Genomic DNA, 15850 nt, shown 5'->3' on the forward strand with positions numbered 1-15850 from the left:
CTATTATGTTTTAATGCATTTGTAAGATATTTGATTATCAAGTTATGTATTTCATGTATGTGTAAGATATAACAATCTAATATTATCTGCTTATTGTAACATATCTTCGATTTTCCACTTGTTAATTTTTCACTGGTTGTTTGGATCTTATTTAGATAAGATAATTTACGTTATCCGGTCAATTTAACATTATCTTCGATTTTCCACTTGTCAACTTTTCATTGGTTCGTTGGATCTTATTTAGATAAGATGATTTAACTTTATCCGGTTAAATTAACATTATCTTTGGTTCTCCACCTGTCAAATTTTCATTGGTTCCTTGGATCTTATTTAGATAAGATAATTTAACTCTATCCGGTCAAAATAACATTATCTTTGATTTTCCATTTGTCAAAATTTCATTGGTAGCTTAGATTTTATTTAGATAAGATAATTTGACTCTATCTTATCATAACATTCATTATTTCCTGTATAAATAGAATATTATGTTGACATGTTTTCTCATCCAACCCAAACTTATCAATTCCATCTGTTTTAAATGTCATATAATGAAAGCTTATTAGAGAGTTCGAGTTCCGATTCATCGGACTCGAATGATTTTGATGCATGGCACGAACGAGTTATTCAATCAAATCGTCAACTTGAGGACATCATGATTGAATTACTCATAAGTGAGCCTAATATGATCATACAAGATCATCCTCGGGCAAGAAGGAGGTACTGCAATCGAGAACGTGAGCATGGTGAGGCACGTTTGATGCAAGACTACTTTGTTGATAACCCAACGTATGATCAAGCAACCTTTCGGCGTAGATTTCGAATGCAAAAACCATTATTCCTACGTATAGTGGCTGCCGTTACGGCCAACGACATATATTTTCAACAAAGACGTGATGCCACAGGTAGACAAGGTCTTTCACCATTGCAGAAGTGTACTGGAGCTATGCGGGTGTTAGCGTATGGGACATCAGCAGATGCACATGATGAATATTTGAGAATGAGTGAAACTGTAACAAGGGCCTCTCTTATAAAGTTCGTAGAAGGTGTTATTTCATGCTTCGGTCAAGAGTACCTTAGAAGGCCAAATAATGGTGATTTAGCAAGACTACTCCATGTTGGGGCAGACCGTGGATTCCCAGGAATGGTAGGCAGTATTGACTGTATGCACTGGGAATGGAAAAATTGTCCCACTGCTTGGGCCGGGCAATATGCAGGTAGAAGCGGTAAACCAACAATTATTTTAGAAGCCGTTGCATCATATGACTTATGGATATGGCATGCATTCTTCGGAACACCAGGTACGTGCAATGACATTAATGTCCTTCAGCGATCTCCTGTTTTTGATGATGTATTGTCAGGTCAAGCCCCACATGTGAGTTACGTTGTGAATGGTCGGGAATATAATAGGACATATTATCTCACTGATGGAATATATCCTTCATGGGCTGCCTTTGTGAAGTCCATAACTTCTCCACAGCTTCGGAAACATAAATTATTTGCTCAACATCAAGAGGCCGTTAGAAAAGATGTTGAACGGGCATTTGGAGTTCTACAAGCTCGGTTCGCATTTCTTCGACACCCATGTCTTGTGTGGGACAAGGATATGATGGGTAAAATTATGATTGCATGTATAATCATTCATAATATGATCGTTGAGGATGAGCGAGACACGTACCTTCACTATTATGATCCATCTGAATTTCTAAATGACACACCTACAAACCGGCATCAAACAAGCTCTACTGAAGGTGATGAGCAATCTTTTCAATACTCAACTGAACGAATTGCAGATCTATCAAGTTATATGACCAATAGGACACAACTTCACAATAGAGAAGCTCATAATGCTTTAAAAAATGATCTGATTGAGCATATATGGCAAAAATTTTCCGTTGATGAATAATTATGTAGTTCGTATCGTCTGTAATTGTATTATTAGATTCCATGTTCCGATTGTAACTTTATTTATCTATTTAATTAAGTATTTTGATGCATGTAATTTTTTAATCATTTTTTATATTTAAAATAATATAGTTTTAAAAAAATAAACATTTTTATTACTTATAATAAATTTTATATCATAATTTAAATTCTAAATCATAATATATTTAGTAAAAAATAGTTTAGGTTGGGTTGTTAATGGGTGTGAAATATTGAGATAGGTTGGGTTGTTTAGGTGGAAGAGAGAGAAATTAGTTTTTTATTAAAAGTTAGGTTGGTTTGGGTTGTGAGTGTGGATAGTCTAAGCAACTGACCCAACACGTTCGACAATCTCGAAAGGTCCTATATATCTCGGGCTTAGCTTGCCTTTCTTACCAAATCGCATCACCCCTTTCCAGGGCGATACTTTAAGCAATACCTTATCACCTACATCGAAGTGAAAATCTTTGCGCTTAGGATCCGCATAACTCTTCTGCCTATCCCTGGCAGCTTTCAAACGATCGCGGATCTGAACGATCTTGTCCGTCGTCTCAAAAACAATTTCTGGTCCTGATAGTTGGACATCTCCAACTTCTGCCCAACAGATGGGCGATCTACACTTTCTACCGTATAGGGCCTCAAAAGGCGCAGCTTTTATGCTGGAATGGTAGCTATTGTTGTAGGAGAATTCAACTAGTGGTAGGTTCTTATCCCAACTACCACCTAAATCGATCGCACATGCACGAAGCATGTCTTCCAAAGTTTGAATAGTACGCTCACTCTGACCATCAGTCTGAGGATGATAAGCCGTACTAAAATTCAAACGAGTGCCCAATGATTGTTGGAAGCTCTTCCAAAAATGCGACGTATATCTAGTATCTCTATCAGAGATAATAGATACAGGTATACCATGCAACGCTACAATCTTATCGACGTATAATTGAGCTAACATATCGGAGCTATACGTCTCCTTGATGGGTAGAAAATGAGCTGACTTCGTCAGTCTATCTACTATGACCCATATGGTATCATTTCCCTTTCTCGTCTTCGGCAACTTGGTGATGAAATCCATTGTCACCGTTTCCCATTTCCACTTGGGAATTTCAGGTTGTTGAAGCAAACCTGACGGCTTCTGATGCTCAGTCTTGACTTGCGCACAAGTCAAACATTTAGCTACATGCTCAGCTACTGACTTTTTCAAACCAATCCACCAGTAGTTTGCTTTTAGATCCTGGTACATCTTATCAGCTCCAGGATGAACGGAATATTTAGAGCTGTGGGCTTTCTGGAGGATAACATCCCGAAGTCCTCCATAAACTGGAACCCATATTCGTCCATCAGCCTAAGCATTCCATCTTTGTCGTAGGATAACTGCTCCTCAGTTACTCCTAACTTTTCTTCAGGATAGTTAGCTTCCAACACAGCTTCCTTTTGTGCGGCTAACACCCTTTCGTTCAAACTATTCCTTATTTCAATGCGCTTGGCATTGATTCTGATTGGTTTCACTCTTTCTTTTCTGCTTAAGGCGTCGGCAACTACATTTGCCTTGCCTGGATGGTATCTTATCTCACAGTCGTAATCATTTAAAGTTTCCATCCACCGTCTTTGTCGCATGTTCAATTCTTTCTGATTGAACAAGTGTTGAAGACTCTTGTGATCCGAATAAATTATACACTTGGTTCCATACAAGTAATGTCTCCATAGCTTCAATGCAAATACAACTGCACCCAGTTCCAAATCGTGGGTGGTGTAGTTCTTCTCGTGCACCTTTAGTTGTCGAGAAGCGTAGGCAATGACTTTGCCTCTTTGCATAAGTACACAGCCCATGCCAGTATGTGATGCATCACAATACACCACGAATTCTTCTATACCATCGGGCAATGTCAACACTGGCGCATTGCTCAACTTCTTCTTCAAAATGTCGAAGGATTCCTGCTGCTTAGGGCCCCAATCGAACTTAATCTTCTTACGAGTCAACGAAGTTAGGGGCGCAGCAATCCTTGAAAAGTTTTCAATGAATCGCCTATAGTATCCTGCCAATCCAAGGAAACTGCGAATCTCGGTAGGAGTCTTCGGCTCCTGCCAATTCATGACTGCTTCTACCTTAGCGGGATCCACTTGGATACCACGCTCGCTTACCACATGTCCAAGGAACTGGACTTCTCGAAGCCAAAATTCACACTTCGAAAATTTGGCATAAAGTTTCTCACGATGTAGGAGTTTGAGAATACAACGAAGGTGTTTCTCATGGTCAGCTTGGTTCTTCGAGTAGATAAGGATGTCGTCAATAAAGACGATGACGAATTTATCTAGATAAGGCTTGCAGACACGATTCATGAGATCCATGAATGCGGCTGGTGCGTTAGTGAGCCCAAAAGGCATCACTAGGAACTCGTAATGTCCATAACGAGTCCTAAACGCTGTCTTGTGCACATCTTCATCCTTGACCTTCAACTGATGATAACCTGACCTCAGGTCGATCTTCGAAAAGTAGCTTGCTCCTTGCAACTGATCGAACAGATCGTCGATCCTGGGTAACGGATATCTATTCTTAATAGTGACTTTGTTAAGCTCACAGTAATCGATGCACAGACGCATCGACCCATCTTTCTTTTTAACGAACAAGATTGGCGCTCCCCAAGGAGACGAGCTAGGTCTAATAAAACCCTTAGCTAACAGATCATCCAATTGCGTCCTCAACTCTTTCATCTCCGTTGGTGCCAACCTATATGGTGCTCTTGCTACTGGCGCTGCACCCGGAATGATGTCTATTCGAAACTCCACTTGCCTATCCGGTGGTAAACCGGGTAGTTCTTCAGGGAATACCTCAGGGTATTCAGAGATGACAGGGATGTCTTCGATCTTAGGCTTTGGCTCATCAATAGTAACTTGTGCCATATAAATGACACATCCCTTCTGCAGGCATCTGGATGCCTTGAGCATAGACACTTGCTCCGGCAATCCATGCTGGGTATCTCCCTGGATAGTAAGTGACTCACCAGACGGAGTCTTCACCACCACTTGCTTTCTATTGCACACAATCTGGGCTTGGTTATGCGATAACCAATCCATGCCTATCACTATATCGAATCCAGCTAGCTTAAAGGGAAGCAAGGATAACGGGAAAGAATGATTCCTAATGGATATAACACATCCATCTAGAACAGTCGAGGCGGTTTCTATGGTTCCGTCGGCTAATTCCACCTCATACTTTACACTTAAGGTTTTAACAGGTAGGTTTAACAATTTACAGAACTTATCATCTACAAATGACCTATCAGCTCCTGAATCAAATAGGACTCTAGCAAAAACATCATTTACAAGAAAAGTACCTGTAATGACGTTGTCATCTAGAACTGCTTCCTTGGCGTCCATTTTGAAGACTCTTGCATTGGTCTTCTTTCCATCATCGGCTTTCTTAGCATTCTTTGGGCAATTTGGTCGGATGTGCCCTTTCTCATTGCAACCATAACAAGTTGCATCCTTAAGTTTCTTACAATCTAATGCCTTATGATCCGGGGACTTACAAATCCCACATAATTTTTGCTGAGATTGAGGTCTAGACTCCTGCCTGCATTTCCCAAAATGATGCTTCCTACAAACCTAGCACCTGGGTTTCTCACCCGACTGATGATCTCCCTTCTTGAATCCCGACCCTTTTCTGTGGTCGTTGTTCCCTCGGTGTCTTTTCTCCGATCTCCGTGAGGTATCGTCCTCACGTTTCCTCTTGGTTTCCTCCGAGTTCTTAATAGCTCTCAATCTGACTACATCTTGAGTGAGGGAGAGGGATAGATCAGCTACTGATCTGAACGTCGTAGGCCTTGATGCCTTAACGCTCGCCTTGATCTCTTGTGCCAAACCCCCAATAAAACGGGCGATCCTTCTTGGCTCTGGGGTCACCAAATATGGCACTAATCGAGATAGAGTGTTGAAGGTAGTAAGATATGCCTAACAGTCGAGGTTCTTCATCACCAGGGATACGAAATCCGACTCAATCCTTTCGACTTCGTGTTGCGGGCAGAAATTTTCTTTGATCAGGGCTACAAACTGATCCCAGGTCATACTGTACAGAGTGGCCTTACCGGCGGCTTGTAGGAGAGATTTCCACCATGCTAGAGCATCTCCTTTGAATGACTGGGACACGTACTTCACTACGTCCCTATCAGCACACCCGCTGATATCAACAACCGTATCCATCTCATCTAACCACGTCATGCAGTCGACTGCTCCTTTCTCCCCAGTAAAATCTCTGGGTTTGCATGAGACGAAATATTTATACGTACAGGACTTGCTGTGCGTTTCATGCTTCTGCTTGATCTCCTGTTTCGAGATACTGCTGTGGTTGGAGGAGTGATTATCCTCATCATTCTTCTTTGGCTCATCTTTCTTTGATACATCATTCTTAGAGGGCGGCTTGCTATGAGCCTCTGAATGAGTCTTGGGCTTGGCGTGCGATACGGTTCGGGTCCTACTCCGAGTCCCGCTCGATTCCCTGAATTGCCTATCCATGGCCTTGGCAACAGCATTTTCTACCAGTGCTTGTAGTTCCGCACCAGTTACATGAATCTTGGTGTTATCAGGGTGTTCCTCAGAACGACTGTTTGTTTCTTCCGATTTTGCCATGTAGCTTTAAGAGCTACAATAAAGTAAGGACAAGGTCTATTTAGAAACCTAACAGTATTATCGTTCTTGATGATTTATTAACCATGGTAATAATAGCCATAATAGTTAATTTATTTAATTTCATTCAGCACTTTTAACAGCATTTATCATAGAATGAAATATATATATTGGCACAATAGGCCTAGTCACTTGGACAAATTTCTAAATTTTAAATTTAGATTTCTATAGGATTAAAATTTGTATAATTAAACAAATAATCCTTTGCTTGGCAGGGAGTTATAAACCACAACTGCCTTTTTGTTTTATATGACATAGTCAAAACCCGTAGGCATCAAGTCATAATCAGACCTGTATACAGATATAATCTGTGAATAATTTATTAAAAGGGTGGCTTGTGTGATTTTACAGATCACGCTTGGCCAAGAATGTTAACATGTTTACAGATGTTAACAGAGATTTGAATCTTTTTAACCAGGCTTTACCATATTGGCCAGGCCTTTTAATAAGACATTCAGGCTAGGTTTTACCTTTTTAAGATTCTTATTAAAATGGTAAATCAAAATAATAATTGATATTTTTCATTTATTTGTATATTATGTCATGCATATAGATAAAATGAAAAACTTAAATTAACCATTTTTAAATAGAAGTAGACTAGTACAACTTTGCCCTAAACGGGACTTTTACTCAAATAACATGCCCACGCAGGGGCTAAACCAAAAATCAACAAAACAAAACAAACAAACAAACAGACAAAACAAACCCACGCAGGGGTTAACAGAAACAACATACCCACGCAGGGGTAGAATAAGAGAAATATACCCACGCAGGGGTAGAATACAGGAATAAATGTCCTCGTAGGGACATGAGTAAATGAGCTATCAAACACAGGATTTAATAATCCTTCTTACCCTTACCCTTGATCAAGTCAACCATCTTCTTAAACATTCCGCGGTTATGTCGGCGATCTTCCCGCATTTCATGTCGCAATTCACGTCGCACATCGTTTATCCCTTGCAGGATTTCTTGGACTTGCGGGGGCGACATCATCGGCGCCGGCGGCGGTGGCTGATACTGCGGTGGTTGAGGAGGCTGCGGCTGCTGGTATCCATGCGGTGGGTATCCAAAAGCTGATTGTCCCGTAGCCCAGGGACCTCCAAAAGCACTCTCCTGGTTGAGAGGGTTGTAGCCCGAAGCTATCCAGTAAGGATCCCCTGTATAGTCATAACCTGGGGGAAAAGTCGGCTCGAAAGGGTTGAACTGTGCTGCGCTAGAATACGCAGGGATTGGCTCTCCAAAGTTCTGCGGTGGCAGTGGCGCAATAGGCGCAGAAGTAACCTCTGAGACGGGATGCTGAGATTCTCCCATCTCTGACTCCTCGTGAAGCAGCGAGTAGCGGCTGCTACCTGAATGTCGAGGGGTGCCAATGTGTATCCCTCCTCGCGTAGACATACGGGCGTTCCTCCTTTGCCTCTGAGGCGGAGGAGGCAAAACCGGAGGTGGTGGCGGCGGCGGAGTGACTACGTCTCGCCAGAAACCCTCTGAAGGATCCTGCTGCTGAGGCTGCTGCTGAAGCTGCTGCTGGGAGTGATGCTGGGAGTGCACGGGAGAGCTGTGGTAGGACTGGTGCATGGGAGAGTTATGGTAACTAGGGGTAAAAACCCAGTCGTGCTGCTTAAACCTCTCCTCGTAGCTGTCAACACCGTTGTAAGGTGATCCCCTGAACGGTGACCCATCAGATATCTCAATGGGGTGGTTCGGTGTGCCGGACGGTGGCATGGAAGGATCGGTATCCTCATCGACCTCCATCTCATTGCCACCCGGGAAGTGGTCTTCCGGTCCTAGTGGGTTATGACCCACTGGTTCTTCCAAATAGGCATCAGGGTTGTACAGGCCCTGATAAACGGGTGCTGGGTAGTCGTAAGGTGACTGGTGAAGAGGAATGTAGGATTGGTGGGAGTTGTGGGGCTCATTTTCAGAATGAGGCCCAAAAGAGTGTGGTAGGGAAGGTGAGGTACTCAGTGAGTGCCTAGCGGGTTCAGCGAACGATCTCCAAAGATCTCGGGCATCAGTGTTATGGGATGCTGATGGGGTTCGCCTATGCGAGGGCCCTGCCTCATGGTCATGAGAGGTGGCGAATGCTCCTCGTCCCCTTCCTCGTACACGTGGCGGCATCTTGAACCTGTCAAAAATCAAACAAGTGGCACGACAAGATATTAAGACAAAGTTAGAAAATAAGGAAAGAAAAAAAATTTGAACATTTCCTAAGTTCTTTGTCTAGACTCGAAAATCGAGGAATGTGCAATTGTGTAACTGAGATTAAACACAGAAGGCTAGTGTTTAATTCACTCAGAGTTGGCTCTGATACCAACCTGTCACACCCCGATCTCCACGTGTCACCGGTGGGCCCGGTGTGGGGTATGGTGACGTAGTTGGCATCGTCATAGACAAACAACACAATATAATAATGCACAGCGGAAGCAGAATAGATTCATTTCAACTTTAAATAAAATGTAATATTAAATATCACGAGTAGTTGAAACGGATCCACAGGCGGATCAAAATAAAATAAGAAATATTGTTCAACAATTTATTGTCGTCCGAGCTTGCGAGACTATTGTGGACGCTCTAGGAGACAGCCAGCCTATTTCGTTTAGTACCTGCACTTAACCTTTTGGGAAAATACGTCAGTTTATACTGGTAAATACAAATTAACTGACTCATTTTGAAAATGATTGAAAATTGATTTAAATGCACATGGCATAAAAATATTTTTATAACTTGGGATAATTATGCAATATAAACTTGTGAACGAATTACATGTTACTCGTACGTTCGGTAGCCCGGGATCTTGTCCGGGTTAAAGATTAATAGACACACCACATTAAAGAGTTATACATGACGGGTGTACGCCTACACCCCATGCTCTGGTCGTGGCCATCTCGTAAGATAATGGCAAGGATATCCGGGACACGGTCATTAACCCCCCAAAGGCTTAAAGTAAAACAAGACTGTTTAAACGAGCCGATCAAATTATTCCAATTGCATACCCAAGGGTGCAAGATTTGTACGCTCGATCAAGCGGTATTCTATATACCGTACCCCAAGCCCGTATAGGGAAAATAAGTTAAAGAGTATTTACCTGAGTAAGTATGAATCACAATTGGTAAGTGTAGATAGCTTTTACTGGGCCTCCTATTCTGGAACAAAGGTTTATAATAACGAAACTTCATGAAATTTTTACCACATATTCTAGTGAGTATATTTTAGCATTACAAAGCTTCGGGTCTGCCAAAAATTCACTCAAAGGTATAAATTCAACATGTTGACACTTTTAGCCCCTATAGTTTGTAATTCCTCACTTTCGGGCAATTTCCGCTTTGTATGATCCATGATCCATCCGTTTAGGGTTATAAACATTATGTAGGGTTATCATAGAGTCCATTTATCCATTGTTGACACTTTGGACCCTTACGTTCCATAGTTTTCACTGTTTGTCAACTTTAGTCCCTCTAAAGTATGTTTTCGCATATGCAAAGTCTGTGACACGTGTCAATACATTATTGGACGTAAATTTTCGAGGTGTTACATATGGTTTGCGGTTTCGGGAGCTAAACCACAAACTTTGCAGCCCGCTGAACTCATTTGTATTCCCCTATGACTTAAGGCAACCTGTGTTGGAATCTTTTCTTCGATGGCTCTCCAGTTGAACAGATTTACCTTGGCCGTGGCAATTTTGCTCCATTCCAAGATATTTGGTTCTGCGTTCACATCAACAATTCCAGCCAATTCCTTCCGAATCTCCTTTACCGAATATCCATTCGCTGCATTGTTCTTCCACCTCCATGTATCCTTGTTCCGACCTATAGTTTGCTGAAGTAATAGCACTTTCAGTTCCTCCCACTCGTTTTTTTCTTCTATTCAATTAGGAAGTCTGCACCACTTCCAGTCCCACAATAGGCCACCATGATTTCTTATGTAGTTGTGTTGCACCTTATTTCTTTTATCTTTAGCCAGACCAAAAATAAGCGGGAATTCCTCCTTCAAAGGCCGATTGGATGCCCACGAATCCAACCAAAATAAAGTTTTGTCCCCAATACCCACCTTACTCCTTAGGCTATTTTCGACTGCAATGCCGTTCTTTGCGAACTCCTGTTCCACTCCAATAATTGCTTTCCAAACCCCGGATAGTGTTTTCTTTACCGGGACGCTTTTCATCGTCCTTCTGTTATGATGGAGGGCTTCTACTACTTTTACCCACAACTGCTCCGGTTCTTCTTTAAACCTCCACCTCCATTTCATCAGTAACGCCATGTTCATTTCTCTAATCCCCCCCACACCGAGGCCGCCCATGTTTTTTGATCCAATTATTCTTTCCCATTTCATCCAACGGATCTTATTCACACCCCCACCTCCGCCCCAAAGGAAACGTCTTCTAATTCCTTCAAGTGTTTTTATTACCTTCTTCGGGGCCCTATACAAGGATAAAAAGTAATTTGGTAGGGATCCTAAGACCGACTTGATTAGTGTAAGTCCACCCGCAAACGAAAGAAGCTTTGCCTTCCAAATTGACAATCTCTTATTGAATTTATCAATCACGTCTTTCCAGTTCCCAACCCTATTCATGTTTGACCCCACCTTTAGACCAAGGTACGTAAAGGGCATGCGGCCCATCTTGCATTTCATGGTTTGAGCCAAGGACTCGATCTCCGCTTCGTTTGGCCCAATACCATATAGAAAGCTTTTTTTGTGGTTCACTTTAAGCCCGGACATTAAGTAGAATAATCTCAGGATTCTACGCAGTGTCATCAGATTTTCCTCGTCCCATAACCCCAAAAAGATGGAGTCATCCGCAAAAAACAAATGTGATAAGCAGGGCCCGTTGTTTGGTAACGCTAAACCGGAATACATACCTGAACGAATCACCTTTGTCATCAGGACATGCAAACCTTCCATTGCAATTGTGAACAAGAACGGGGATAGCGGATCTCCCTGTCTTAGGCCTCTCTTGTATTGAAATTCCCCCGTCGGGGATCCGTTGACTAGGACCGACGCCTTTCCAGAAAATATAATCCCCATCATCCAAGTCTTCCACTTCGAGGGAAATCCCATGTGCGTAAGTACTGTAATTAAAAACTTCCAATTCAGTGTGTCATATGCTTTCTCTATGTCTGCTTTGAAAAGGAAAATTCGGTTCTTTTGTTTCTTTGCCCAGGATACCACTTCATTCAAGATCAGAGGTCCGTCCACAATGTTACGATTTGCAACAAAGGCGGACTGTTCTTTCGATACAATACTATCAAGCACACCTTTCAACCGATTTGCCAGAGTTTTTGAAACAATCTTGTTTATGACACCTATCAAAGATATGGGCCTGAAATCTGATAAAGTTACCGGGTCACTTACTTTCGGGATTAGTGATATGAAGGAGGCACTACAAGATTTTTGGATAGACCCGTGTGTATGAAACTGATCCATCAGCTCCATAATATTACTTTCCAGCTCTTTCCAGAATTTCTTAACAAAAGAGAAAGTGAACCCATCGGGGCCCGGAGCCTTGTCTGAACCACATTCCCATACAGCAGCTTTAACCTCTTCTCTTGAAAACTTCTCAACTAATTGATTCGCTTGAACCTCTGAAATCTTCGAAAACCCTTCTGGCGGCATTCTGGGCCTAATTTTCATTGGTTCTGTAAACTTTTTACTCATATTTCCTTGGATGTACTTCATAACGGTTGGCGGGTCCACAACCCATACCCCATCAATCCAAATACCCGAAATTTTGTTTCTCGCCACATTACAATTCATCACTGTATGAAAGTATCTTGAGTTCTCATCGCCTTCCGATATCCATTTCGTTCTAGCTTTCTGTTTGTAGTCTTTTGCCTTCCTTCGAAACCATTCCCTTATATTGCATTTACTTTCTCTCCACTTTTCTATCTCAAAATCCTCGAGTTCTCTCTCCTCAGCGTCTGCATCCAGCTTCTTCAACTGCTCAGTTGCTTCCTTGTATTCTTTTTCTTCGGTATCTTTGCTTTCCCTTCTCCATTTTTTTTATCTCTTCCTTAATGTTTTTTAATTTAGAACCCAGCATCAAGTCTTTGAAACTTTCTTCCACTTGTTGTTCGAGACCCTTTTCTATCGCCTCCACCAAACCTGGGGACTCCATCCAGCTATTGAAAAATCTAAACGGAGTAGGCCCGTAGTTCGCCCATCCAGTCGCTAGAACCAGTGGGCTGTGATCCGATAATGTTCTTTCCAGGGCTCTAAGCGATGCATTCGGCCACTTTGACATAAAATCTTCACTAACCAGAGCTCTATCTGTCTTGCTCAATTTTCCCATCCCCTGACATGAATGTGAACTTCCTACCTGACATTGGATACTCCAGCAAACCTGCTGTGCTAATGAAATTATTAAAGTGTTGAGCATTGTTACCGTCAAAATTGGAGTTCCATCTATCTTCTGGTACCCGAACTTCGTTAAAGTCACCAATAATCAGCCACATACCTAGAGTTGAATCCCTTAAATCCAGTAGTTTATCCCACACTTGTCTTCTCTCTGTACCGCTACTTGGAGCATATATATTTACCACCACTAATTCTGTGTTTTCTCCCATCAGTTCCCCTTTCACCAATATGAAGTTTTGGTCTACTATTTCCATATTTTTCTTGAATAAACTTGGATTCCAGATTGATAACAGTCCCCCAGACCTCCCTGCTGCGTCCACCTTAACGTATTCCATGGCCGAATTATTCCAAAAACCTCGGATTTTTGAATCTGGCATATTGCTCATCTGAGTTTCTTGTAATGAAATGAACCCCACATTGTTATCTTTTATTAGATTCCTGACCAACGATGCCTTGCCCGGACCTCCTGCTCCTTTCATGTTTAAAGATGCCCAATTCATTTATCCATGACATCCACCTGTTCATCATTAATGACCTTTGTTACTTGTTCTTTCATTCTTGTCATATCGATACCTAGTGCCTCCCCAACTTCCTCTGTGCCTCTTATCTCCTCATTTACTGCTTTCGTGTTTCCTGATTCCACACTGTACTCTGGATTTGTATCCGGTGCCAATGTGAAATCCGATTCCGATTCGTCTTGCCAGTCTGAGTCGTACTCGTCATCCACTGTGTGGCCCCTGTCTTCCCATTGGTCCTCCATATCACGTGACAACTTGCCCCTTGCTTTATTTCTTCTCATCTTGAACTTCATTTTAGTCGATTTCTTTCTAGGGTTTAATCTAGATTCATCCGACAGCTCCAAGTTTATATCCGGGCCTTTGTGTTTCCTGACTTGGCTATAGGGCTTTAGTGCATTGTTTCTTACATCAGCAATCCGATTCCTCTTTCTTTTCTTGTGGGCCAGTTCATTTTGTACATTGTGATTCTCTTGGGCCGGCCCAACGGGTTCCTTGGGTATATTACCCCTAACATCCACGTCCACTTCCGGTTGACTTTCTACCTGAATATACTCACTATTGGGATTATCTCTAGTGTTAATTTCTTTAGGCGGCATAGTATTGGGAATTGTGTCAGTTTTTTTGAGTCCAGCATTCCTTGGATTTTTCGAAATCTCCTCCTTCCTAGGTAACCCTTGGGATGACTCCACTTCCCCCGATCTTTCGTATTCCCCAGGTGACTCATGGGATGTCGTTTCTTCCGATGACGGCGGGGTCACCGGAACAGCCTGATTTTCAGACTTCTTCTGATTTTCCGGCCTGTTTGCGTCGTTTTTCTCGGATGGCTCTGGTGACCAGTTTCCATTGGCTTTGGAGATGAAGCTTGGTGCCCAAGACTCGTTAATCTCAGAGATCCATACATCAAATCTCTGCCCCTTCCATGTGATCCCGATTTTTTCTTCAACTTTTTTGCCTTGATGCACCAAGACTCCAACAACATCCATGGCTAGATTTAGATCCCATGTGTCCGCTGTGGATCCACTAATCACCCTACCATATCTTCCGGCTATCTCGTTCATTGTTGAGTTACACCATAGTTGTAGGGGCACCCCTTTGATTGACAACCAGGCCACACGTTGATATGGTATCACTTGCCCCTCCCAAACCTGTAGGTTTTCTAAATCCTTTTCCCATACCCTTCTCGTTCCTTCAAGGAAATCTAGCATTACCTTCTCTTCATTAAAAGTGGCAATAAAGCTTAACCCACCTGTAAATCTTAAGAAACCTCCTTGACTCCTCACATGAGTCCTTAATGTTTGAGCTTTCTTCAACCCACCAAAGTCTTTGAAACATCCCACAAACGACCTTCGTATCCACTCTTTGCATGTTTCTGCATCGTTATTAAAATGTAGCATTTCGCTATTCTCCGATTGCATCTTATTGTTCCTCCTGATGCCTAAAAGAGCATCTTTCCAGTGATTTTGGCCGCCCCCATAGCCCTTTTCGTTTTGTGTCTGTCTTGGCTCCCCTTGGTGCCTCTGACTTGACTGCCCCTGATTATATCCAACTTGACCTTTGCCTTTATTTTGCCAAGAGCATCCTTTATTGTTCTTCATTTTCTTGTTGACATAGTTGAACTTTGCTACGTTTGCCTTTAATCTTGCATCTTTTACATCCAGCATGTTGATTGCTTTCACGAGCTTATCGGCATCCCAGACAAACGCAAACCTTAGGAAGCCAAATCTTCTGCCCAACGTGTCTTTCTTTTTTGCAATATAGGCATCGACCAACCAACCTAGGTTCCTGCACTCTGTCCACAAGTCTGCATCCGTCATCCATGCAGGTATGTTGGTAACGTAAAAAGTCGTGGCATCTTCTCTTCTAGGTTTCCCGTCTGTTTCCCCACCTGTTTTAGTGTTCTGTTCCCCCTGTGGTAACTCCCCCTCCTCTAACTCCCCATTATTTTTCTCCTTCGTCATGACAGATGGATAGATGTGCCTGGAATAGAACGGTCAGATTCTGGAGTATGATAGGGTAAAAAGAACCAACCGAACCGAACGAGCGCAAACAGCTCTGCTAACAAACTCGTTATGATCGGAGGGGTGAAGATCCGCCAATCAATCACCGGCTGTTATACAGAGCCTGGGCTAGAACGGACAGAGGTTGGTCGGCGAAAGGGAAGAAGAAATCAATCCAGAAACGAGCGAGCGCAAACAGCTCTGCTAACAAGACTCATTATGATCGGAGGGGAGAGGATCCTCCGATCAATCACCGGCTGTTATGCAGTGCCTGGGCTAGAACGGCCGGAGAGACTCTTCGTTTTCTCGAGAGCGTTTTTTTATGCAAAGACTGTATATATACTAAATTAGATCATCGAAAAACTTATTGTGAAAATCACAAAG

The 15850-nt window shown here is 42.4% G+C and overlaps 2 protein-coding genes across 3 annotated transcripts; one reads left to right on the top strand and one right to left on the bottom strand.

Moving 5' to 3' along the window:
- The first annotated feature begins 507 nt into the window (after positions 1–507).
- Positions 508–1994, top strand: LOC110907935. Of its 2 annotated transcripts, XM_022152849.2 has the most exons (2): positions 509–1298; positions 1359–1994. In XM_022152849.2, exons 1-2 carry the CDS (start codon positions 539–541, stop codon positions 1901–1903), a joined length of 1305 nt encoding a protein of 434 aa, XP_022008541.1. In that variant the 5' UTR covers positions 509–538; the 3' UTR covers positions 1904–1994. The 2 variants fall into 2 exon arrangements, with proteins under 2 accessions (XP_022008540.1, XP_022008541.1); XM_022152848.2 differs by having other exon boundaries at positions 508–1994.
- Positions 1995–12860: 10866 nt separating this feature from the next.
- LOC110905205 lies at positions 12861–13451 on the bottom strand. The gene has a single exon (XM_022151097.1). The coding sequence runs from the start codon at positions 13449–13451 to the stop codon at positions 12861–12863; it is 591 nt and encodes a 196-aa protein (XP_022006789.1).
- Between the last annotated feature and the right edge of the window lie 2399 nt (positions 13452–15850).

This window comes from Helianthus annuus, chromosome 11 (genome assembly GCF_002127325.2).
Source record: "Helianthus annuus cultivar XRQ/B chromosome 11, HanXRQr2.0-SUNRISE, whole genome shotgun sequence".
NCBI lineage: Eukaryota > Viridiplantae > Streptophyta > Magnoliopsida > Asterales > Asteraceae > Helianthus > Helianthus annuus.